Source organism: Pituophis catenifer, unplaced genomic scaffold (genome assembly GCF_029215685.1).
Source record: "Pituophis catenifer annectens isolate HBS135680 unplaced genomic scaffold, rPitCat1.0.hap2 SCAF_2, whole genome shotgun sequence".
Classification (NCBI taxonomy): Eukaryota; Metazoa; Chordata; class Lepidosauria; order Squamata; family Colubridae; genus Pituophis; species Pituophis catenifer.
In genome coordinates, this window is record NW_027256882.1 from 178,562,400 (window position 1) to 178,589,758 (window position 27,359).

At 39.5% G+C, this 27,359-nt stretch overlaps 1 protein-coding gene across 3 annotated transcripts in view; it reads left to right on the top strand.

Annotated features, from left to right (window-relative positions):
- The first annotated feature begins 563 nt into the window (after positions 1-563).
- PDE4A (phosphodiesterase 4A) overlaps positions 564-27,359 on the top strand; it is a 299,986-nt gene continuing 273,190 nt past the window's right edge. For 2 of the 3 annotated variants that reach the window (XM_070935225.1, XM_070935226.1), the window contains exon 1: positions 564-874. In XM_070935225.1, the coding sequence (XP_070791326.1) occupies positions 564-874 (311 nt within the window). The remainder of the gene's footprint in view (positions 875-27,359) is intronic. The other variant, XM_070935227.1, reaches the window with a different exon arrangement.

Genomic DNA, 27,359 nt, shown 5'->3' on the forward strand with positions numbered 1-27,359 from the left:
CACCGTTCTTCCTCGCGGAATTGCGGACGTCTAATAAAGCGCACGCCCACGCCTCTTTAGCTTTTCCAGGCGGGTGGGGACCACGCGGGCGGTAGGCGACCCCCGGTGCTTCCCCTCCTTCTTCGCTAGTTCCTCCCACCGCCTGCACGCCCCACAGCCCCACCGGCGGCGCGCTTCCCCCTCCCTCCCGGAGGCTCTCGTTGGTGGCGTAGTCGCGCGCGGGGGAGCGGGAGGGACGCTCCGTCGGCTCTAGGCGCGAGCGTCTTTGGCCACCGCCACCGCCGCAGCCGGAGCGCCAGCAGAAGTCGCTCCGGAAAGGCTGCGAGTTGCTCGCTATGAAGCGGGCGCCTGGACAGAACTCGAGAGCGGCTCGGGACTCCCTCTGGGAGCCCAACTAGACATGAGGGCGATATTCTGGCGGAGTTTGTAACCTGCCCTGCCGCTTGAGGGAAAGAGCGGCTGTTCGCTGTCAGTCCTCGGTCGGGGTCTGCAGCCGCGGCTAAGCTGCCTCCTGCCTGTCCCGGGCGCGGTTTTCTTGGCTCGGTCCGAAGCCTACGAAGAGGATGGAGGCGCCGGCGCCGCCCTGCTCGAAGAAGAGCCTGTCCCTCTCGCTGCCGGTGCCGCGGGAGGGTCAGGCCACCCTCAAGCCGCCCCAACACCTTTGGAGGCAGCCCCGGACGCCCATCAAAATCAAGCACCGCGGCTACTCGGACACGGAGCGGCACCCCCACCGCCAGATCGAGAGGGCGGACGCCATGGACACGAGCGACCGTCCCGGCCTGAAGAAGTCTCGCATGTCCTGGCCATCTTCGTTCCACGGGACCACCACCAGCAGCGGCGGCGGCGGCGGTGGCCACAGCCACGGGGGCAAGCGGTGAGTTCAAAGCGCTCTTACCACGTGCGGGGGGTGGCGGCGGCGGGAGAGGAGCCCAGGTACTCGGGAATAGCCAAGGGCTGCGCCCAGAGAATGCGCCGCGCTGTGGGATTTGTGTCCGGATTGAGACGCCTTTTGCTGCTGTTTATAACTAAAGCGGTTCGGTTATCTTCGCTTGCCGGTGCCATTTCTTCCACCGCTCGCCGCTCTCCAGGTATAACCAGGACGCTGTTTCCTCGGTCCCGCAGCTTGCTTGGCAACTATAAAGTGCGCCCTTCCCTCTACCTGGAGAGCTGGCCCGGCCGCCTTCCCTCCGTCCTCTCGGCACCCACAGTCCTCGCAGCTGCCGCGGGCAGAGCAAACAACGTAATTGCTTATTGAGGCGGAAAAAGCACTCTCGGGTTGCTTGGAAAAGATACTCGTGGGACAGTTTGCAGAGCCCGAGTGAGCTTAGCCCTCTCTGAAGTTAGCAACCTGTTTTACTTCGGAGTTTGCCAAAGTGGCCCGGTGCTTGAAGGTTCCCACGCAGAGCAAACGAGATGTTCCCCATTTAACTATTTTAACACATAGATCCTCTCAAGTTCTCAATCCTGTTCAGGAGTCCAGCAGTTCATAACAACAACACGGTGCTGTTTGATAAGGATTTTCAGTAGAATGGAAAGCTCGAGCTCACTTTCTCAGTCCAATTGTCTGTGGATGTTTGGGTAGAAATTGGTGTGACTGGAGGCTTGGAAAGCAAAAGATTGCTGTTTTGGGTTGTAATACATCTTACAAGCCCAACTTCATGATTTGACTGTGAAATGCAAAAGAGAGAGACAGTGTAGCAACAGCAAACCTGTAACTCATTTTTAGAGAGAACTGTGGGTATTGTTGAAGTTGTGCTTCCCAGTTATTAACCAGTGCCTTGCTGCCCTTTTTTCTATGTATTGAGGCATACATAAAAAATGTATGGTGGGTCATTTTAAATGCCTTACGGAGATGTTAAATGCACATCAAGTTTGGTTTTTTCCAATTTTTGTCTTCCAGCGTTCTGAGTTTTAATAGATAATATGCTAAATCCTGCCTTTATCTGTGTGTCAGAATTCTTGCTGGTTTGGTTCACTGACTGCCCTCTCCCACAATATGCTGTTTCCTTTTAAATTCTAATTAACATTTTGTAACAGAAAGCAGAAGGGGCGGGGAGGAGAGAATGCTGTTAAATAAAATTTAAATCTGAAGGAACAAGTTGGTACTACTATTAGTTGAAGCATTATGTGAGGTTTTCAGCTTTATAGAAGATTTATAATATTTATAATAAATTGACTATTAGTGTTAATGAATTTAAGTGTGCTGATTAAATAAGTATAAGTATAAGTATAAGTAGATATATTGCTTGGCTTACTGTTGTGCTGAACTCGGAAAGCAAGCATCTTTTCACTTCATTTCAACATGCTAATCTTCATAGATCAACAGCTGTAAAGATCTGTTTTGTTTTGTTTTCTAGTCATTTTTGGAGGCTTGAGGATTATTAAGGCACACATACTCCTTAAAACATACTCCAGACTTCTTTACAAGTCCTTGGGTTTCTATGACTGATATTGAAGAATTCCTCAGCATGTGGGAATATATAGAAGAGGTAAAAGATAGAAACTTCAAAAGCCTAGGCTAGGTTTGTCCTTTTCTGATTAGCTATAACCTAACAGGCTGAAGTAATGTTGCTCAAGTGTACTGTAAGCACCAGGTAGCCAAAAGAACAGTTATTTGACTTACAGCATATGCCTTTTTATTTATTTATTTATTTTTTAATGAATTCCTATCCTGTTTGATTTCAAGCTGGTGTACACAGGAGTTCCATTTATATTCCCACAAAATCAGTCCTGTGAGCAGTTTATGCTGAGGAAGAATAATTGGCCAAAATTTATCCACCTAGTTCCATGTTTCAATTAGGATCTCTCCTAAAACTGCTACATCTGAGCTGCAAAATTTGAGGCACCCACTAGATGGCAGTAAAGAAGTAGTACTTTCTATATCTCTTTTCTGACATCTAGTGGCTATCTCAATTTTTATAGCCAAGTAAGAGAACTATCATATTTCCGTAGAGATTTATATTCAAAGGTAAGTCTTGGAGAGAGTTCTCCCAACCTATTTCTTCTCAATACTTCCTCAATACTCTGAGGACAGTTGCCTTCTCCTTATATGTAAGCAAAGTATGCATAATTTGCATAAGTCTGCTTCAAAGAGTCCTTGATCTAAGGATGAAAAACTTCTTAAACATGTTCAGGCATCTTTTTCATACAGGCAAATAGAAGCTTCTGGAATTCCATGGCCTTTAGTTACAGTGGCACAAAGAAGTCAGCCAGCCAGGCAGCCATGTACCCAAAGCTAACTTCTGTATAATCTGATTGCAAAAGTCAAATTGATGAATTCTTCTCACTAGTAGTAGTGAGTAGTAGAGGAGATAAGATGTAATTTTGTTCCATGTAAAAGCCCAAGAAAAGTATTCCATTGGTTTCCATGCTTCCTTCCGTTCTTGAATTTCTTATTGAAAATATTTACTGCATGTTTATTTTGCCTTTAAGACAGTGTTTGTGCGTGTTTGCCTTTGAGTTAGTGATGACTCCTGGCAACTACAATTCATTGCAGTTTCCTTGGCAAGATTTTGGAAGTGGTTTGCCCTTGCCTTCTTCCCAGGGTTGAGAGAGTGTGATTGGCCCAGTCACCCAGTAAGTTTGGTGTCTTAAGGCAGGACTAGAAGTTACCTCCTGGTTTCTAGCCTGGTGTCTTAACCACTACACCAAACTGGCTCTCATTAAGTCAGTTACCGCTCCAAAATTAGCTAACATTAAAAAGAGATAAAATGTCTAGATAAAAAAGCAAGATGCCACAAGGTTTCTTTTTCTCTATTCTGATATTTCTGTAAAATTTTTATAAGCATATAGAAAGGATAGACTCTCAATAATAGGTAGCAGTAACTTTTTGAATACTAGCATTCACTTGTAAAAAGGTTCTACAGGTAGTCCTTATATTTACAGAGATACGCCTGAACATACGAAGACAATGCTAATGTGGCCCAAAGTAGGTGTATAAAATTCACCAGCCATTAGTGGGTAGAGTTTAGGGTTATATGTAATACCACACCCCCCAAATTAGCAAAACAATTACATTGCTCAAAATGTAACTCAAACATATGCAAATTGGTTGCTAAAATCCAGCTTTTTAAAATGTGGATTGACTGGGTACATAACTTATTTTTTTAGCATATATACATACAGGTCACAGTTTAATATTAGACTGCAATTGCTTCACTTATATTTTGGAATGCCTTAGGCATTTTGCTAGACTTTGCAAGCTTGGAAGTACTAAAACTTAAAAACTGTTTTTTTTGGGGGTGGGGGTGGGGGTGGGGTTTGTATGTGGTTCTGTTCTCCCTTTCTATTGCCCTCTTCAAGCAGAGATCTATTTTTCCCCTTTCTCCTATATCTTTCCAATATCCTTTTAAGGTACCCACCTTTGCTAGTACATCTCTCATCTATGTGGGGTCTTTTGAAGCAGGCTGTCTTTGGGGTGGCTAACTTCAGATATCCACTGCCCACAGACAATCATTAGCTGTAATAGAACAGCACTGGCATTTTAAATGTATGGTTGTGAGAGTAAAGGGAAATTAAAAATCCTCTAAGTTTCTTTTCAAGTGAACTTCATTTCAGATCTCAAATGAAGCCTATCAAGAGTGTTCTCATTCCACTATCTCTAATAACCCTTGATTAATATTTTTATATCATTAATATGTTCTTTTCTAGCATGGTTCCACCATTTTAAAGAATTTGGGGAAAGTACAGCTCTCTGAAATGTTCCCTCTTTTTTTATCATATTGAGTTTAGTATTCAAAATTCTCAAAATACGATTTCTTGAATAGTCTTCTATGCATCTGATCTGTATAAACTGGTAACCTGACATATAGAAAGAAATATATATGAAACAAAACATGAAATCTGATAAATTCAGTATTGTTATCATATGGACTTTGCAAATCCTTGCTTTGTTCTCTATTTTTTTAAATATGTATAGGTAGAGAAAGAGAGAGAGAGAATTGCTGAATACTAACACATTTACCACTCATGAAACTTTTTAACTATGCGACACCTTGGCTGAATCATACAATACAACTGCAGTTCATGAAATTGCAGTTTATTTTTAAAGAATTAATTAAAGCTGTCACCAATGCTGATGTATTCCAAACGGAGATTTAACAAAACCTCTTCCAACCCCTGCAGTCAGAAAAAGAGCTATATAGGAACATGAAATGGCTAGAATATCATGGAACAAACATTATCGTTCCCTATGATTCATAGGGAGTAAGGGGAATCCAGTTAGCCTTTCACAAGACCTGTTTGTTTCCTCCAGCGTTTGGACCAGGAGGTTAGGTGAGCCGGGCTGTGGATGTGGGTTTTTTTTTTAATGATTAGGACTTATTGTGTACCTCAGGCATCATGAATCAGTTTTGTAACTGCTGTTCCAGTCCTTGTATACTGCCCAGAATTAACTGTTGTGCAATGGGGTCCGTATAGTTTAAGCAATAAATACATCCAGAAAGCTGTTGGTTTTGATCTTAACAGTATCTGCAAAACTCCCAAGATGCTTTTTGAAGCTTTTATTGAGATGCTGCTGCTCACAATAATATGGCAGGAGGTTACCCTGAAAAAAAGCCTTTATTGGAGTAGCTTTTTCAGCTGTGAAATACTCTTAAGAGATCTACTGAACATGTTCATCAAATATATTTAGTCTAAGATCTTCTTCCAGCTAATAATTTTGTTATTGCAGTATTTTTCTCCTTTCCCTTCTAAATTCTTGGGGCATATTATTTACTTACGCATTTGTTTGTTCAGTTTATGTGATGTCCTTATTATGGGTAGCTAACAAAGGTTCAAAATATGACAATATGGGAAAAAAGAATAAAGCATCAAAATAAGCCACACCGGGATCAAACAAAGATCTTACAGCATTACAGCAGGCTCATGGACCATGCTGGTCCAACATCTGGGAGAAGAACCACAGGTCCTCAGGACTTTCTTAAAGGCTAGCTGGGTGGAGCTATTAACATCTTTGTGGGAATGGAATCAATTGTGGCATAAGTCGAAGATTGCCTATAATATTCTTCAACTTTTTAAATGTCTGCTTTATCACATATATTCTATTTTCTGGCCTTTTTTTCTTGCAGGCCTATGTAAATTTCCAGCCTTTGGCTGTACTAAGAAATGTATTCATTGAAAGTGGAGCTCTGAACACAGAGATGTTGTATGGAGAAAATGTCTTCTAGCAATGTACAGTATGCTTAAAATAATCAAGCATAATTGCTTAAAAAATATCTGCAGCAGTATGATAGGAGATTTTTGTATTGCCCCTGAATTTGTAAATGCAAACTGAAAGTGACTGAAAGCTATAGCATTCACATCATTGAATTGGAGTTCTCAGTTCTTATACTTTAAGATACAACTTCTGATCGGTTTTATTGCAGTAGAAGGTGGAGATCCCTTGGTAAGACATCTTATGTGGTTATCTATCAATATTGCACAATATCTTGACGGATTACTTGTCGGTCTTCGGAGGCTGCAGCTTTTCATTGCATTGTTATATAAAGTATGATTCATGCATGGATGAAGACTATTTTAATACCTTTGGCCTGTGGGGAAAGACAGAACATCAGATATTTTATAAACCTGGCCGGTGATTGCCAGTGGCAAAGCATTTTTTGTGACACTCTTAAGGACTTTGAAGAATCCATGGTTCTGCTTGCAAAAATTGTAGTATTCCCACATGCAAATTCAGAAGCTGTTGCTTGATTCCAATATTTTACAAAACAATGAAAAGAGTCTGGAATAGTCTGTTACTTTAGTCTTTGAGTTGGAAAATGTGTATTTACTTAAAGTTGTTTTATGGAATATAGAAGCAGTCCTTGGATTGGGTAGCTGTGTGAATGTAGGAGAAACTAAGCAAAGAAAAACAAATGCTGAAGAAATTGAGGGAAAAAGCATTGAACCTGCGGTTTTTCTTTTCTTTCCTTTTCGCTTGAACCTGGGGAGATTGAAAGAATGGTGGTTCTTCCATTTCTAGTGCTCTATACACATTACTTCTGCCTCTGTGGAATTGCTTTGTTATTTTACACTAACCAATAGTAAATCACTCTGTGTGGCTCCATCGATAGAATTCTTAATTATTGATAGGTTGATTATGTGCTATCAAGTTGATGTCGACTCTTAATGATCACATAGATAGATTTTCTCTATGATAATCTGTCTCTACTCCAATCCTTCAAGTTTTTCAATGGTGCACCCATCACCACTGTAAGCGAGCCCATAATATAAGGATAATTTAAGCTTAGACATTTGTGCCTCAAGAGAAAAATCTGGATTGATTTTTTTCAGTTATGAATTTGTTTGTTTCCATGATGTCCCATGGTTCGCTAGCATTCCAGAGTTCAAAAGCAAGAATACTGCTGTTGCTACTTCAAAGTCCAACTTTCACATCCATAGAATGTCACAGGGAATATCATCGCTTGCATTACTAAGTAAAATACAGCAATATATTCAATTGAGTGTGGAGGTATCATCCCAGTACTGGATATGAGCCATTTATTAGTGTGATAGAGTAAAAGAAATATGGTTCCTTAACAGGTTACTTGGCAAGGGATTGATTGGAATGACCAATGCTTGGATCAAAGGCTGGGAGTATTTTGGTGCTTCACTGTTTTTTGTTTAAAGGATGTCAGGTGAAGATTATGTATGATGATTAGAAGGAAAACTATTTGATTTTCTGCCTCAGACCCTAAAATAGCTTATGCCAACCTTTGAGATGCTGTTTTATATAATGTAGTTTGAACCTTCTAATTGAGTCACAATTTCTTCCTAAAGATTCCCTGTGTTGAATCTTTAATATGGAATGCTATTTTTTTTTACCTACTGACATATACTCATTTTCTCTCCAGCTATGGAAATTTGACACTCACCAGGACATAGGCAATCAGTGCTGAAAGAGATAATTAGGTAACAAAGCTGTATGGTTGAAGGAAAATGACAATAACACATGAACTGAAGCCGGAAGGAAGATAAGAAATTGATTCTGTGTAGACACTTTGTTTGGTATTTAGGACTCAGGTTTCAGACTTGCAAGACACAAATTTGTGTGACATTTGCAGATTTAGACATTATTAGGATTTATTCAAATTTCACAGCAATGAAATCCAGCTGGTCAAGCCATTTCTAGATTCAGGAGCAGTGAATCATTTCTCGTTTCCAAGGTATTGTGCCCCTTAAGATCACAAAGCACTGCCGTCAAAACTGTTGCTTTAAGTTAGTTATTTACATGGTTTTCAGTATTCTTCTAGTGGGAAATATTGCAGTGTTGGGTGTCTTATTCCAATTCCTTTATGTAAAAGCTATTAGCCAAGACTAACTTAACTCTTAAGCCCTTCAATGTGAAAAATCGCACCGGGCCACAAATTGAAAAATGAATTCAAGCTACCAGATCTATTCTTCCTAAAGTAGTCAGGGAACTGAATAAACTTCATATCTATCCATTCATATCACATTTTTTAACTTTTTTTAAAAAAATTTAAAATTATTTTTTTTAAAAAAAATGCACCTTAATGTATATACAAGCCTGCTGTAAGTAATTAAAATCTATTTCAATATAAGACCACAAGTAGAGGAGTCATACTAATTCATTAAGTTTTTGTTTGCTATAAATGGATAAGATTGGTAAATTAATAAGACTACATCTAATAACTTTGTTATGATGTATTTTGGAATTTTAACCAGACACTATACAGCATATAGAGTAAAACTGGTTTTAGCAGTGAGTAGTGGGCAAAATAAAAATGAATTATATTTCCAGTGTAATTGTACCCAATGTCATATGGCACTGCTTTCCTTGCTGTATCAATACAGAGACGGCTTGATTTCTTCCATCCTTGATTTTAAGGAAAGGTTATCTGGTATTCACAATTAAGAATTTAGATTTGTAGAGACTAAAATGTGGCAGAGTTCAAAGGCTATCGTACTTTTAGATAGGATATTTCAATTCAACAAGTTAATTTTAATATCTCTTTCCCTAGTCATTACTCCTAGTAGCTTTTTTTCTATTTTGTTTGCTATGAATCCATATTTTAGTAACTGAAGTCTCCTCTGACACTCTAACAAAATAGCCTCTTAATTGGTGTCATTCACCAATAAGTCTCATTCTGCAAATAGTGAATTTTCTGAGGCTGAATCAGTGAAGTCTAATTAAACACTTTATTCTCTCACTGTCAAAATGAGTCTTGACTATACAGTTGACTTCAGGTTATTATTCAAATGTTGTAAAATGAGTATGGTAATGTTGGGGAAGGGAACCTACAAGCTGGAGTTGCTGTCCAGTCTTACAAATTACATTTCTCATGAAATCTCTTTGGAGATGAAATAAGCTGTAATCGAAATCCTTAGATAAGACATCACCTTATCTATTCTTTCCCAGCCCTCAAAACAAAACAAGCCACTGCTCTCTTAGGGTACATGTTTTTCTAGATGTAATGATTCCTATCAAAAGCATTTTTAGTCAAGTTATATTTAAGGTTAAATTGGCAAAACAAAATAAAAGGACAAAAAATGGAAATCTTGATAGCCTGGAGCTGTCAAGGTGATTAAGAACCAAAGGCAGTTATTTCTGGGGAAAAAAACAACCCTTTTTTACCTTTTAAAATTAAAAGGGAGTTAATTAGGAGTTAATTTTCCTCTCCATTGGAATGTTCTTCAGCCAGATTCTAGGCTCATTTCTGAAACAGACCCAGGAGGGAATCTAATGGAGTAATCTGGAATTAAAAGAAATGACTTGCATAGAAAGGCATTTTGTATCAAAATTATGCCATTAAAAACAAGGTTAGTATGATTTGATTTGAAAGAAATAGGATAAAAATCAGATAATTTCTAATAAGTCTGAAAAATGGACTATAATCAGGCTGTCCTCCTCTGACTTTAGAACCTCTGAGTCTGATTGTCCTATTTGTTTATCAGGAAAGAGAAAATACAGAACTTAGCTCCAGGACTGAATTAAAGCTTTCTCCACTATGGGAGAAAGGAACGGGGAGAACTGTAAATCCACTCTCTGTCCCATCATGGGCAAACCATTATTGAGGATTGCTAAAAGGAAGATGTGCAACATTGACTTTCCTCTTTGGATGCTGGAGCTCTTTCTCCAACCTCAAAATAAGGTATCAGAAATGCAGATGGACCTTTTTTTTTGGCAGTTTTTCCAAATGACCACTAGAACTGCAAATCTGACGTAGCATGAAAGAATAACACAGGTAGTGCTTGACTTACAACCATTCCTTTAGTGACTGTTCAAAGTTACAATGTCACTGGAAAAAGGGATTTAGGACCATTTTTCACGCTTACGACCAGTGTTGTAGCCTGTCGGCCACCGGCCCCTCCAGCAGTCAGATCAGAGGAGGAGAAGGCATGGGAGTCAGGATCAGCATCAAGGCAACCTGAGAGCTCCAAGTGGGAAGAGGGAATGGAGCTGTCAGAGAGAGAGAACAAAGGCGGAGCCTGGGCCATCCATCATCCCTCATCCCTCAGATGGAGAGTCAACAGCCCCCAGGTCTGGAGGTGGCTGATGAGGAAAAGGAGGAACAGCTGGGTCCAGTGCCTGACACGATGCGCAGAAGGCAGAGGAGAGGAGAGCAGTGGAAATCCATGGGTCTATCCTTGGAAAGGAAGAGCCACCACTGCTAGCGAAGCCTCACACCTAGATCTAGGGAAAAAAGGCAGAGGGTGGAGATGAATAGATGTGGCATACAACTATTCATCTTCTGGCTGTATGGACTTGTTAGCTTGTGGTGAGAGAGAAACTTTTTGCTGGGGCTGCCGGCACTCCTAATAAAGGAATTGTTGGATTAACTTCAGAGGGTTTGTCGTGTTTGGGGAGCTGGATCAGAACAGCAGCATCCCTGTGGTCACGTAATCAAAATTCGGATGCTTGGCAACATGACATGACAAGGGTCATGCAGTCATGTTTTATGACAAGCAATGTCAATAGGAAAGCCAGCTTCACTTAACAATCGTGTTACCAATTTAATAACTGCAATAATTCACTTAAGTATGGAAAGAAAGGTCATAGAATGAGGCAAAATTCACTTTAACTCTATTGCTTAGCAATGGAAATTTTGAGGCCAATTGTCATAAATTGAGGATTATCTGTACTTGGAAATGCAGAATATGTTTTCTGTAGTATAGGATAACTTCTAAAACATGATGGGAGCAGAACAAAAGGAATAGTGTTTAAATAGATATAACATGGACCAAGAAGCATTTCAGCATAGATATTGAAGATTCTACGAAATCAGGAATACAACTTTTAGTACCTGCTTTAATATTATGGCTGAATGGTATATAAGTCTGGATAAATGAATAAGAATTAAATGGAGATGTCTCTCCAAAATGGAGATAATTGTTGCATCTTATAGAATTGCCTATTCACAATATATTAGACATTAAGACACAACAACAAAAAATGCTCTCAGATTTTTTTTATAGTTGCAGTTGCTTAGCAAAAAAGCCAGGGAATGAGTTGTATAAGATCACTACAGACAGAATTTGATAATAACATTGGACATTAAAAATTATACCTATCACTCTACCATAAAAAGAATGCATGAATAAAAAGTACAATTTTTGCAACAATATATATGTTTTAAAAATGAGATTCTGTAAGATGGAACTAAGAGAAAATTGACTACGTTTATGGATTCCTACAAAAGAAATATAATTTATAGAAAAACGCAACAATATTTTTCAACAATGTAAAGCCTTAGGTTTGAAGATGCTATTCATCTTTTTGCTAATTTACATGAATGTTAATATGCAATTTCTTAATTGTTGTTTTCGTTTTCTGCATACGTCTATATTTATAGATTTCTGCTTTTAGTATGTGCTTAACAGTGATACTCAATATGTAATGATCAATCACACTGTAAAACTAAATAGGATAGCTCTCCTATCCTTTACATCTTTTCCATGCATGCTTTTACGGTACAGACCCAAGCTGGTGTTTGCTATTTAGGAAAGATCTTAATACTTTGAGATTTAACCAGGGTGGATAAAAATCAATGATTTTTTAAAAAAAATCAAAAAAATCGGATTTTTTTTTATTTAAATTGGATTTTTTTTATTTAAATCAGATTTTTTTGATTTTTATCGAATTTATTTTAATAAAAAACTTTTGGGGTAAAAATCTATCATAAGATAGTTTTCTATTTAAGATACATAAATAATTTAGTTTATTCAGCATGAAATGGAGCTTAGTTATGTAACACGAGGCTGTATATTCTGCAACACTGGGACTACCGGTGAGTCAACAGTGGGTCAAAGGAGTAGCAGAGATGACAGTTGCTCTTTAAAAATTATGATTTAAATCGAGTTGATTTAAATCAAGTCTTTTTACTAGCGATTTAAATCATGATTTAAATCATGATTTAAATCGACTCAATTTAAATCAAATCCACCCTGGATTTAACAAATGTTTCTTTTATGGAATACTTTCCATATGAATGTATTTTCTGAGAATCATTGAACATCTTGTTTATTGAGGAGCAGGTTTCTGTATAGTATATGTCCTGATCAGTAGTGGGTTCCTCTTACCTGCGCTACCGGTTCAGAACCAGAAGCACGCACCGCCACTACTACTGCTTCGCCCGAATTGGGGTAGAAACCCATCACTGGTCCTGATCTTGCACTTCTTGCAAAGTGCCCCACCAACATGCCTTCGATCTTGTTCTTATGTGTTCCCACAGACCATTTCCATATGAATAAATACGTTGCAGAGAGGTAAAACAAAAGCAAAGCAACAAACTGCATTTCAACAAGATATTTGCCTCATTACCACTGCAGGGGTAAATGCTGTCTTAGGCCTTTTTGTTCTGCCCATTCCACTATACTTAGTTTTGGCATGAGAGCAAACTAATATTTTAAGTCGGGGTCATTCACAGTTCTTGGATCTTTATTGATTTTGTGAACAATAGACTGCAGAACAAGAATAATAAGGCTATTTTAAAACCTCTTGACTCTTAGGACAAATTGACCCTTTCTTCCTGGATACAGGAAAAGAATTTGGTAATTGTTTCAAGTTCTGACTCTTCTGCATTCTTTAATTATGGGGTTGGGGCGGGGTTTGCTTCTCCAGGTATTTTTCTTGCAAAGGTCACAAAATACAGGCAAGTATGTTTCCTGTCTCTGGTGTGTGACAGGAACCCTTTTTTTTAATTGCAGGAAGGGTAAGGTTGCTGAGGAGAACATACATTTGCTACATTATTGCTAAGTGTTTAAAGTTCTGCGCCTCTTTCAACTTCTCAGTATTGCTCTCTAGACCACAATCGGCCAACGAAGGCTAAATCACAGGAAGGTGGAACTCTAGTCTTGCTTTTATGTATTATATTCAATATAAAAATAATTCAACACAATTTTAATAAATTATTATTTTTTTTGTTTTCTGAATATTAAAACAATAAAATAATTTTAAGGGCTGCATTTGAGCTGCAGAAATCTGTATGACCACTAGACGGTAGCAACATATTAGAAATTTCTGTATCACTTGCTACCACCTAGTGGTTATCTGGAAATCTACAGCCCATATATTTACCCATGTAAGGCTGTATGTTGCATTGCATTCAACTGTTTGCAGAGGTGGGCTGCTGCCAGTTCGTATTGGTTTGGGCGAACTGGTAGTTAAGATTCTGTGCAGTTCAGCGAACCAGCAGATACCACCATTGGCTGGCCTCGCCCCTGCTTGTTTTTTGGCCTGTTTTCTGGGCCCTTTTCAGGCCATTTTTGGCCCAAAAAATGGCTGGAAAACAGCCAGAAAACTGGGGGGGGGGAGTCCAAAAAATAGGTGGGGGCGGGGCCAGTCAGTGGTGGGATTATCCCCAACTGGCTGAATCCTGCCTCTGCCTTTGAGGAAAGTGGCCGGGAGGCAGGACTGGGTGTGATGAGTGATGCCACCCACCCAGTCACATGACCAACAGGCCATGCCTACCAAGCCAGAGAACTGGTTAAGTTACTCAAGTCCTACCACTGACTGTTTGGTTTTAAGAACTGAACTAGGCTAAAGAACGCAGCTCTGTGTAGGCAGTTCTTTGGGGCCCCTAGGGTGGCCCATGTTACACTGCTGTTCCACGAGCTGCACTGATTGCCAGTTTGCTTCTGAGTCCAAGATGTTGGTTATTATCTTTAAAGCCCTGCATGGCATCGGTCCAGGCTATCTGAGAAACCATCTCATCCCAATGGAACTAACCTGCCCTACCTATGCTGGCAGAAGAGGCCTGTTGCGGACTCCATCAGCCAAGGAATTCTGGCTGGCAAGATCCACGATATGAGCCTTTTTTGCTGTGGTGCCCACCCTCTTTGCTCTAATGGGTGAGTGGCACCTTGGAGGTGGTTAATGCATTGGACAGATCCTATCTCCTCCCCATGTGCCCTTTGCTCTCTATTGTGGTCTGCCAGCAGCCTGCGGAGCTGGCAGCGGAGTCAGACAGCGATGAGGCTGAGGAAGAACATGGACCAGTCCTGGAGGCTGAGGAAGGCCTGGATGAGGGCTCTGCGTCAGAGGCAGAGATGGGGCCACGGCCATCTGGGAGTGATGTGCGGACTCTAAAGCCTCCAGAGGCTGACAGCAGAGAGGCAGAGGAACAGGAGGAGCCTGTTTCTAGTGCATGCATGAGAAGAGCTGCCAGAAGGCAAGAGCAGCTAAAGCAAAGAGGACGACTCAGGAGTAGGGCCAAGAGATTATTGGCCCCTCCCATAAGGCTTAAAAGACCAGCAACAGCTCTTGGGCTTTTTGTCGGAAAACAACGTTGATAGACTTGTTCTTGTCTTGCTGCACTTATCTCTTCTCAGCGTCTTCTGCTTTTGAACTTTTGCCAAGAGAAGCCTGTGGCAGTTTGCCTAATTATACCAAGGTTGGTGATTAGACTGAAGAATTTGTGTTATGAAGAGTTTGTTTTGATTTAGTTTGGACTACGCTGAGAATGAGTTAATTCTCAGCTGCTCTAATAAAGTCTGTTTGTTTTGGAACTGTTTGTGTCGACTACTACCTACTTGGGCCTGGGTCACAACACTCTCTTCCTCCCATGTTGGTTAATTGAATTTTAACTGAATTTTAAATTTATGGTTTTTATTTAACATTTTATATTGTACTTTAATTATGTGACTATAAGCCGCCTAGAACACTTCAGCAAGATGGGCGATATACAAGTTTAATAATAAATAAATCAAGTAAAGCTACAAATTCAAACTTTAAATTCTTAAAAGCATAATCAAGGTTTTCCGCCTTTGCATCTTAAAAGCCTGGCAAGGCTGATCTGTAGCGGGTACCAGATTAGGGAAGATTGCCAGTTCTTAATACTTTGAGGCCTTTGCCCATTTGACATGAGAAAAAAATCACACCACTAGTTAGGCTTTTCTTCAAGTCCACAAGGCCGCTTCTGCAGTCTTGATATGGGAAAAAAATCAATTCAACCCCAAAGAATAGGAAAAAAAGTAGTTGAATTCAATAGAATGCCTCATCATGAAGTCAATTCTTAGCGGAACATTGATTGCAGATGCTAAAAGGGACATGATACAACAAGAACAAAATAGACGGAGTCTGTTTCCCAGAAACCTGCATTTTGTACTGGGCTAGGCCTAGGTCAAATTTTTATTAATATTTATTTCATGCATGCGAAGTTCCATTTGAAAATAAAAATGAGCTTGAAAAATGTAGTCCTTTGAGGGCTTTTGGTAATTGAGTTTGGTTCCAATAGTAGCATGTAATACATGTAGCTCAGGATTGAATTGTTAGGTTCTCTGTGTCTCTGAACTTACTCTTTTTCTTGCAAAGGTTTTATTACTAGGCTAGGTAAATCATGGGTGGTATAGCTTGCTGGCAGTTTATATATAATAACTATCCTATAAGCCTAGATTAGGCTATTGTTTCCTCTTTAATTGCTCTTTGAAGGAGGCATTGTTTTTCCTTCATTGTTCTAGTTTATGCTGGGCCCTGCTTATCTGAGTGCTGGTGTATAATGGGTTGGCTTAATTGGATAAACATAAAATAAAACCCCCTCTAACTTGCGTACTTCCTGAATAGTCTCTGGACTAGTTGAAAAAGGAAATATGATCTAGATTGACGCATGCTAATAAGCTATGATTTGTTTCATTCTTAATTTATTAAATTAACACCAGATGGCTCACATAATATACTAAAAGCCATAAACCATGATTGATAAACAGATGGTTGTCTCCATGCGATACATTACAGCAGATGAATAGTATTGTGGCTTAATGTATATGGACTAAGCAAATATGCTTACAGCCATTTACTTTTAAACTAGGTTTGGAGGTGGTAACAGAATAAAAGAGTTGGAAGGAACCCTGGAGGTCTTCTAGTCCAACCCTCTGCACAAACAGGAGACCCATACCATTCTGGACAAATGGCTGTCCAATCTCTTCTTTAAAAAATTCTTCATAACTGGCTTGGGGATTTGCATGTTGATAATTAGCTGCTTTGTCTTTATCTGAAAGCCTCAAAACAAATGTCTAATTGCCAAGTTATCTGGCTCCCCTTTAGAGCAACATCAACTCTAAGGAACTGTATTTCCCAATAGAGTATTTGTCCTGTACAGCAAATAACTACATTATGGACTAGGATGGCTGAATCTTATTAAGAAAATAGGCAAAACACAGAAGTTAATAGTTCAGTAGAATTTGCCACTTGAAATTTTGTCTTGGATTGTCAGCCAACCCTGGGACAATGACACGGCCAAATTAAGATTCTACCAAGATTTTCCTACTTGGACCAATTTAGATCATGGCTGGTTCACACATGCTAAGCCAAAACGTAATTACATTCTGACTTGGAATGATGCATGAACCCAATTGTTGCCTATGGAAACCTTATTTTATAATGTAATGTTACATATGAACCAGGACATTGTGGCTTGTTCAGCAAGCAATGGTCAAGATATTCTGCGGTTTAACATGATTCATGAACCAATCCATAGGTTAATGCCGATTTGAATGTTTTCAGCACAAAGTTATATGTAAACAAGGCTTTAACTATTGCTTAACTTTTGCTGGGCCTCTGCACAACTGGATATTTGCCAAGAATCCCTTAGGTTCCATAGCTTTTTTTTTTTTTTAAAGAGACAAGAGATAATATGTGGGGAATACTAACAACAATGAGGTAACTACACACCTCCCAACACAGCCTCCTGCTCTCCTAAAATGCCAAGGCAACCAGCTACCTATGGTCTAGCCATGATAAATGAATGTAGAATTGTGTATGTATGTGTGTTTCAAGAATCAGATGGAAAAACAATAAAAATACTTCAAAATCTTGAAGAATGCCCAGGAGATAACATCTGCTTCTGATTTTCTTTCACCCTGATGTTTTTTTAAAGATAGTCCTTTATTCTGCAAAAATAATGTGAAAACAAATAAACATTGTTTTCCACTCAGCCAGCCAAATGTGAAATGAGGCATATTAGATACATTGAACTCCACCACACTACCATCTACTCCATCTGCAAATCATTCCCAACAAATCCAGCCCAGATTTGCTTAATGTTGTCCTTATGCAGATCAAAGACATGTGGTTTATGTAACATAAGAATATTGTAAAACAGCCTAAGTGCTCCATAAGAGGAGTCCACTGAATATCATGTCAACAAACCAGGAGGACAAATGTCAGAAAATGTTGTGCGTTACCCTCTTCTAGATTTTTGTTATTTTGGTTTAGGAATTTTTCTTCCCATTGCGAGCTCAATAATTGGGGCATGAGAGAGGATTGTTAAAACTTGATGTTGTAGAGATCCAAAGCTGCTTTCATAGCAACCAGTGGTGGGTTGCCCTCGGTTCGGATCGGTTCACAAGAACCCGTAGTAAAACCGGCAGGAGGCTCCGCCTACTGACCCCGATGTCATCAGGATGCACAGAAGCTTCTGCGCATGTGCAGAAGCGTGCATGAGTGAATGAAGCGACCGTGCGTGGGCGGCTCCATTGCAAACCAGTAGTAAAGGTAAGTATAACCCACCCCTGATAGCAACCCTCTGCATTTCCCACTCTGTCTTCTTGGTAAGGGAGCAGAAACCATTGCAATGGTCTCGCGTGACGTCGTGCCCAAGGCACAATTGAGAAGCACGACACCATCTTCCCCAGCAGTTGCGACAGCTGGAGAAGAGGAATGGAGCAATGAGACAGAACTTGACGTATCAGGTCTTGAAGACTTGAAATCCTGTCTGGAGATAGAAAGACTTGACCCTGAATAGAATCTATCACCGCCCCCAAGTGCAGCAGTGATGTGGACGGGGAAAGGTGACTCTTGGGAAAATTTATTGAGAACACAGGGTTACAGGAATTGAGAGTGGTACCTACTGGAGTCACCATTGTTTTTCTGTTGGTAATAACTGTATTCATGAATGGGTGTAGTAATGGATGTATGTGGCTGCAGGTAGTCCTCAACTTTAAACCACAACTGAGACCAAGAATTTCTGTTGTTAAGCAAGGTGGTTGAGTTACACCTAATTTTATGACTTTTTTTGACATGATTGTTAAACAAATCATTGCGGTTAAGTGAATCATGTCATTAAGTCAGGGGTGGGCAAATGTGGCCCTTTTACAACCTGTGGACTTCAGCTCCCAGAATTCCTGAGACAGCTTGTCTCAGGAATTCTGGGAGTTGAAGTCCACAGGTTGTAAAAGGGCCACATTTGCCCACCCCTGCATTAAGTGAATCCAACTTCCCCCCGTTGCTTGCCAGAAGGCAGCTGGGAAAGTCTCAAATGGCCTTGGGGATGTCGAATTGTTGAAAGTGAGAGGACTGGTTGAAGGCCACTTTTTTCAGTGCCATTGTAACTTTGAATGGTCACTAAACATATTGTTGTAATTCAAGGACTACCTGTATTATCCACAGAAAACAAAAGCTGCTCTTTATTGGGAACAAAGTATTTATAGCTAAATTCCAGCAGGGAGACTTCTGGTTGCACACAGAGATTTGTGGTTTTGGAAGAGATTAGAAATCAGTTTGGGTTCTTCTTTTTTTTTTTTAAAAAAAAAAAAATCCCTTCCTGAATTTAAAATAATTATGAGGCCAATTATAAGATCAATTAGAAATAAAACTAATTATAAGACAGCACCATCTTGTGGTGTCTGCCATAGCACCAGACATGTGCCAATTTTGCTAAAAGCGCAGAGAACTTGTTCTTGCATAGGTGCGAAGCACTGTAAATGGTTCAGTGTGATCTACTCATTAAGAGATGCAATATATCAAACAGAATGTTTCCTAGTTCCATTTTCCTTTTCATAGCCTTAGGCTATGCTTCTTGGCTGAAAATGCCAAGCAGATTTATTTTGCTTTGATATACTGATGCACTTTTCATTAAAGTAGCTGTGGAATTAAAAATCAAAGCAACACAGCCTTTTATATAAGATCTGGATGGAAACTTTCAGAAAACTCTTATCGTGCTGTTCCTCTGCCTCACTCAGAATTTTATTGGAGGTGAAGAATTGATAAGTAAAATAATATTGTGTTTTTCATTTTGTGGTGGGGGTTGGGCTACGCTCTCTCTTTTCTAAAAAATCTTTTCAGAGGGAAAAGGAAGAAGAGCTGCACAATAGTTGGTGATTAGTAATACTCATCCTGGAAACACCAAAATACCATGTGAAGGCTCAGGGCTAGATTAAGTAAAAGCATTCAGAAGCACAAGCTGCTATCAGATCCTTTCTCCCTATTGCGTAAGTTCTTTTATCTGGTAGAGCATTTATTAAAGCAAATTCGCACCCTGACTGATTCAAACTTCAGTGTCAATAGTGTAATCACTTGCATGTCATGAAATTCTGAGTATGTTATAACTATACTTGTTCTTTTTTTTTTTTTTAACGGAGATGTTTTTTTCTCTCTCTCATAGAAAGACCTAAGCAGATCAGATCCCTCAGAATTTACAGTTTGGCTGTAGAAATTTTGTTTCACTACCTTACAGGTTGGGGCAGAGATCTTTTCAAATCCAGACTTATGGTCCGAAAGACTGTTTCCATCCAGCCCTACTTTCTGGTATTTTAAGTACAGGTCATCACTGATTTACAACCACATTTAGGACCAAAATTTCTGTTGCTAAGTGAGTTGTGCCTGCTTTTAAAAACTGTAGTCATTAAGCGAAACTAGCTTCCCCGATTGACTTTGCTTGTTGGAAGCCTGCTGGAAATGTTACAAATAGCATACACATGACCTGTTGTCATGTGCATCAACATGACAACATGTTGCTGCAACTATCATTGCCACATCCCAATTGCCAAATGCCCAAATTCTGATCACACCATGTGGATGCTGCAACAGTCATAAGCGTGGGGATCAGGACCTTTTTCTGTGCCATTGTAACTTCGAATGGTTGTTAAATGAATGGTTGCAAGTCAAGAACTACCTCTAGTTGGTTTACAATCTTCATAGATTGTCATCCAGCCAGTAATTTTGGAGTTTGATTTTTAAAAAGTACATATGCAGCTAATTTTTCTGGTTAAATAAAAGCTAGAAAGGAATGCTGCTTCTTGCTTTGGGGAAATGGAAAATGATAAGTGTATTTCATCATAGAAAGTAACTGTATATTCATAATATAAATCAGCAGTGTGTCAGTGGAGTAATACATATTTTTCTTGTGAGTGGGCTTTATAGTGCAGAAATTAGCAAGAACTGCAGAAGGAAGATAACACAACTTATGGAAGATAATTGAATTGTAGGCTTAAAATGGCCAGTGCTTTAAAAAAGAAAAAGGATAAACCTTTGCCTTCATATAAAATCCCATGCAAATTGAAACAGTGGATATGGAGATGGGATTAGTGTAGGAAGGTAGCAGGTTATGCAAGCCTTAGGAACAAAGAAGAGACTTTGCACCTGCAAGGATCATTGGGCCTTCAGAATTCCCCTTATCTGAACCCCTTGTGATGTTTTCCTCTCTCCCTCTGCCTCCTAAGGGAGGGGATTTGCTTTTTCAAACTGACAGCTGAGTGCATTTTGTCAATTTGACCTGTGATTGCTTGTATTGATGAAATGTTTAGCACCAACAAAGCTGGCAAACCATAGCACATTGCTGGTTGACAGTGTTTTCACCTTTTGCTAACAAATAAACTTCAGTGTGAACTCTAAAACAGTTTTAGGTCTTCCCATTTTTTTTGTCCCCTCCTATCACGAATTCATGAGCATTAATGTTCCAGGATTTCATCAACACTTGCAAAAAGCCATCAGAACTATTACCAGCCACCACAGCAGTGGGGGGTTGCTCTTGGTTCGCACCGGTTCACAAGAACCGGTAGTAAAAATTAGTAGTAGCTTGGAGAACCAGTAATAACATTGGCTGGCCACGCCCCCAAACCGGTCCCCAGCCTGGTTGCCACTCGCTTACCCCGCCCACCTCATCAGAGGCTTTAAAAAAAAAAAAAACTTTTAAAAGCATTTTTTCTACAACCTCTTAAGGGGCAAAACTCTGCTGGGCAAAACAAATACGCATTTTTGGCCAGCAGAGTGCTGCTGGAGGCCAGAGAGGCTGAAAATGGGCCACGCGGAGGTGCTGCAGGAGGACTGGATTGGACTGGATTATAATTATGTGGCCTCAAGTAAGTGCCTGATCTGGATAGAAAACAAGCAACATCCTATGTTAATACTACAGTTTAATGCCAGATTTTATATACTGTAGGTCCATTTAATCTATAATCAACAATCTATAATTGACAGCCATTTCTATTTACTATCCTGGAAATTTATCTCTGCTATTAGATCTTGTATTATCATGTTATTTATGCTATTGTATTTTTATTATTACTTGAATAATAAAAATACAATAGTATAAATAGCTTTTCTGCCCAGAAAAGCAATTTACTATTAAACAATATGGTATACATTTAGAAATAAAAAGTTCAGTGGAATGTGAAGAATAAGTAATAAATGTTTGCCATTAATATCTGGTAGAAGAGATAGGAAAATGGTTATAGTAAAGATCTGTGTAAAGAACGCAAAAAAATGCATTTTGAGCCTGTGTCAAACACCCACTATGGCCACACCTACCATGACCACGCCCAACCCTGGCCACACACACGCCGGCCTTCCAAAGTCAAACACAACCCTGATGTGGCCCTCAATGAAATTGAGTTTGACACCCTTGAGCTAGAGTAATTATATAATGAGATTTCTCTTTCCCAAAAGTACACATGTAACACACTTACATGTGTAGCTTTAGAGTAAAAAGTACATACAGCTATGTATATACATACGTATGTGTTATGTATGTGTTAGAACCCACATTTCAAAAAAGGCAAAGTTGGTATGTGAGAGAGAAGAAAACAGGAAGAATATTAAACACCAATTCAAACAATGCAGAAGTCAATTTTCTGAATGCACCCACTTTTTAAAAAAACTCTCAATCCCCCAACTGCACATACCCGCATTCCCATCAGACAAGCTACTCTCAAATGCAGAAATATGCTAATACATGTGTGCCCATACACACATAGGCACACCCTCCGGTCTCTTTCTAGTAAACTGCAGGAAGTAAGAAAAAAAAATATGGAGATATATTGAGGGGCACCTGCTCTGGGAAAACAAGAGAAAGAGGGCACAAAACTGGAATGGAGATAAAGTGAAGGAAGAAAGAAGAGGGATGTTAGAAATTATAAAAAAGATTATGAAAGAAAGGCTTAGCAAGCTATGGTTATTCTCCAGGTTCATCCATAGTTTGTAGTAGTTGTATCCAAAGTTATTTGCTCCAACCTGTTTATTTCTTTTCAAAATGCCTTCTATTCTTATCTGGGAGTAAGTAAGAAGACAGCTTCACCCTCCCACCCCCCCAAATTCATCAGTAATTATTGGGGAAAGAAAATTGTCATTCTTAGTATCCTACAAACACCCAAACAATCTAACATGCTTCTTTTCTGTTGGGAGTTTGAGCTGATAGAACAAGCTGTTTTGATTAAATATTCCAAAGGCTAGAAAATTCCCTGCGCTTTTCGTAAGCACTAGGCATTTTATTTTGTTTTGGTTTTTTTAAAATAACATTCCATTTAGTTATATAACCTTTTAGTTGTGACATTTAAAAAGTAATATATTAGAAACAGAACTGTCCTACACATTTTATCCTTGATTTCTTTTGTCAGAGAAATCTTTGTTCAGGTTGTACTTCAACATTGCTTTTGTTCTTGGGTTGTCTGTTGTATTATTCAAAGGTCTTCCAAGAAAAGATATTCTTCATAATTCAGGGATTCTTCATAACTCTGATTGCCTAATTAGGCCATTAGGAACTGCACCATCAAAGCCATTCTTCTGTCTTTGCATCTCATAGTTGTGTGTTTTGCAGAGAAATTGTATATTTTGATACTTGGTACATCCTGTTGTTACTTTATAAAAATTTAATTCTATGGGACACATTGAAGTGAACCAGGAAAAAGTTTGGTTAGAAACTAATGAATTACATATTAATTAAACCTTCAATTCATCATGAATACATAATATAACTCGGAACAGGCCTTGGTGGTACAGGGGTTTAAAGCACCCTGTTATTAAGCTTATTAAGACCAGCTGCCTGCAATTACTGCAGGGTTCGAATCTCGCCAAGGCTCAAGGTTGACTCAGCCTTCCATCCTTTCTAAGGTAGGTGAAATGAGGACCCAGTTGTGGGGGCAATAAGCTGACTTTGTATAAATATACAAAAGGATGAAGGCTATTGCTGAGCACATTGTAAGCCGCCCTGAGTCTTCGGAGAAGGGCGGCATATAAATCAAATTAAAAAAAAAACAAAAAAAAAAACAGGTGTGTAATATTCTGGTGGCCAGGAGTCATAATTGACCATAAATTGGAGATAGAGGCAGGAAGAACCTATTTAAAAGAAGTAAATGATATCAGGAGAAAGACTAAATTTGATTATTATAATTTCATATATTTATTATAATATAACTTTTTAATTAAATTTGGTATGATTCCATCCCATGTATTACTTCCTTCCAGGCATTTTTAAATTTGCAATTTTAATTTCAAGCTTTAGAGAAGTTGAGTGAGCTGTACCCAGAATTTATTATCCATGGAATCCAGGTCTGAAGGCTGAGCCACTTTGTTCTGATGTAACCAAGTTTCTTTATTGCTTCAATAAGGCCTTTCCAGCTTGATGCTTTTCTAGTACAGGTGTCTCCAAACTTTTAAGACTTGTGGACTTCAACTCCCAGAATTCCTCAGCCAGTTGCCAAGTTTGGAGATCCCTTTTCTAGTATATTGAAATTGTTTCTTATCAGCATGCTTTAGAAATACCTAGTTAATCCAAAATATAATTTCCACTAACCTACCTTTTGAATAATTTTTGAGTTCTGTATTTAATCTAGTCTTACCTGCCTAATTTAGTCAATAAATTTATTTTGGGGTATCTAATATGGCTCTTGTCAGCCTGATGCCCTTCCAATATGTTATAATTGCTGGCTAAAAATTTTGGTGACTCCTAATGTAGAGGATGCCAAGTTGGTGAGGCTACTTTAACGTTGGACTCCCTTTGGCTGGCTCCAGTGCCAATGAGACAGTGACAATGATACAACCTTTATTGTATCATCAGAACTGAAGATAGAGGATGCCAAGTTGGTGAGGCTACTTTAACGTTGGACTCCCTTTGGCTGGCTCCAGTGCCAATGAGACAGTGCCAATGATACAACCTTTATTGTATCATCAGAACTGAAGATAGTTGCTGTCTAGCTTTTAAGGCTGCTGCACCCATTTTACATCCTCCTGGATTTAATTTCAGTGTCTTTCCCTGTGCTCCCCACATCTTTTGCCCTGTGCTAGGTGGCAAATGTTATTTATGGACCTTTTCAGCATTCCTGTCCTAGGAAGCTCTGCCTCAATGGATGTCCTGCATCTAAAGCTGTTATCTGTGTGGTTTTAATCTAAGTGTTCCCAGTGCCACCTTTAAGCCTTACAATATTGCTGCTGTCCCTGCCATAAATTTGTATGAAACATGATGATGATCAGAGAGAAGCTAGATTTTCTTTAGAGATACAAAGTAGGTAATTACCTTTGGATTTTACATAGCTCCCTAGATTCCTTTCAAAGATCAATAAAATACAGATTAAGATTTATTACTGTTCCTTAGATAAAAGCATGTAATCAACAAATCCGAGTTGGAAGAATTGTAGAATTCAAATGTTAGACTTTTAGTCATATAACAGAATTAGAAATGACTAGGTATAATTCCAGCTGTTAATGATCTAGCCAGTAATGCTGGGCATATATAATACAGAACATCAATAGCTTCATAGCTGTTTTTGCCTAACTTTAAGCCATAGGATCGGTTCGAATCCCTAGTGCCGTGTAATGGGGTGAGCTCCCGGTACTTGTCGCAGCTTCTGCCAATCTAGCAGTTCCAAACCACGTAAAAAATGCAAGTAGAAAAATAAGGACCACTTTGGTGGGAAGGTAACAGCATTCCTTGCGACTTCGGCGTTTAGTCAGACCGGCCACATAACCACGGAGACGTCTTCGGACAGCGCTGGCTCTTCGGCTTAGAAACACAGATGAGCACCCATACCCTAGAGCCGGAAACAATTAGCATGCATGTGCAGGGGAACCTTTACTTTTACCTTAAGCCAGTGGTGGGATTCAAGTAATCTAACAACTGGTTCTCTGCCCTAATAATTTCTTCCAACAACCAGTTTGCCAAACTGCTCAAAAAGTTAACAACCAGTTCTCCCGAAGTGGTGCGAACTGGCTGAATCCCACCACTGCCTTAAGCCATAGGATGTTAAGTCACCAATGCATTATTGGTATTCTATATGTAGCCATCAGGCTTCAGCATAGCTATTTGGGTTTTTTGTTTTTCTGGACAAGCTAATTGCTACAGAGTTTACTGGGTGAAATAAAGTAGCATCAACTTCAGAATATAAATAGAGCTACATAAATTCTCCTAACTCTATTTCAGCTATCTAAATTCTGTTTCCCCGTAAATAACATAGTGGATTCTCCAAGCATGTATCATTACGGGACTGCCTTCTGCCACCGAGAGCCTCCCACCGGCCAGTACGCTCCCACAGAGAGGGGCTCCTCCGGGTGCCGTCCTGGCAGCCCCCGGGGGAGAGCTTTCTCTGTGGGAGCACCTGCCCTCTGGAACGAGCTCCCCCCGGACTATTCCGGACTTACGTACTTTCCGTCGGGCCCTCAAAACCTTTTTATTTCATCAAGGGCTCGTCTAATCTCTCCAATTGTGTATTTTAATTTGGATTTTTAATGGGGGATTTTAACTGTTGGGCCAAAATGTTTAATTTATTTTTAAATTGTTTTTAAATTTTGTATTTGATGTTTTTTACTTCTGGCTGTTCACTGCCCTGAGTCCTTTGGGAGAAGGGCAGTATATAAATTTAAATATTAAATTAAATTAAATTAAATTAAATTAAAGGGGTGCTTGAGAAGAGCAATGGCAAACAGGAATGATTTCATGCGTTTTCTGTCCCCTTGTCCCAGGATAGTCTCCAAGAGAGATGCAGATTGGGTTCATATGCAGCACATGGGTAGAATTCTTGAGTTGGCCACGTTGATTAGTTCATAATGCTAGGCACCAAAGGCTATTGTATAACCCACATTTGTTGGATTCATAAATCATGTTAAACTAACACCAATCAATCACATGATGGTTTAATGCGATGGTTCATCTTTGGAATGGATAATTATTGATTCGTTTATGAAATCTATCAACCCCCTCATGCCAGAGATTCAAGGCAATGTTCCAAATCAAACACAGTGTTAAATACAATAAAAACATACTTTTAAGCACAAACAGAAAATAATGACCCAGGTTTTCTTCTAGCCGCTTAATCACCAAAGGCCTTCCAGAAAATCCACCCTCATAAATCTAAAAGGCTATAAGAGGGGGATATTTTTCCTCAGGTTAGCTGACTCGAAGGAAGAGAGTAAGGCACTGAGAACACAGGCCTCTGTCTCCCTTCATACCTCTTGAGAGGAGAGGGCCTTCAGTAGGTATTCCCATTCACCCAGCACATGTGGGCAGAATGGATTGATTCACTTCTCTCCCTGTATGTGTAAAAAGTGAATAAGGTATACTTTATCTAAAGGGTTAGAAAAGGCATTGTGGACACAATACTGTTATCTGCTTGTTTCTTGAAAAACACCAGTGAGTGGTGTGTAGAGGATGCAGGGTCTGTAAAAAGAATAAGGTGACAGCAGGTGCCATGTGGGAAACCATTCAAAATTACAGGAAAAACTTTCAAGATTGGATTTGGCACAGGCTTTGAGAGAGCTGGCATTGGGAATGTAAGGGATAGTTGTCTTGGCATCTGTGCTTGGCTGATATTGTGGCCAGGTGTTTGGATACACAAGGATGAGGGGCCTGCAATAATGCATATGGAGTCGAGGGGTGCCACTGAGGCTGTGTCCACTTTGCGCACGAGAGTACATTAAATTAAACCCAGGAGGTCAAGAC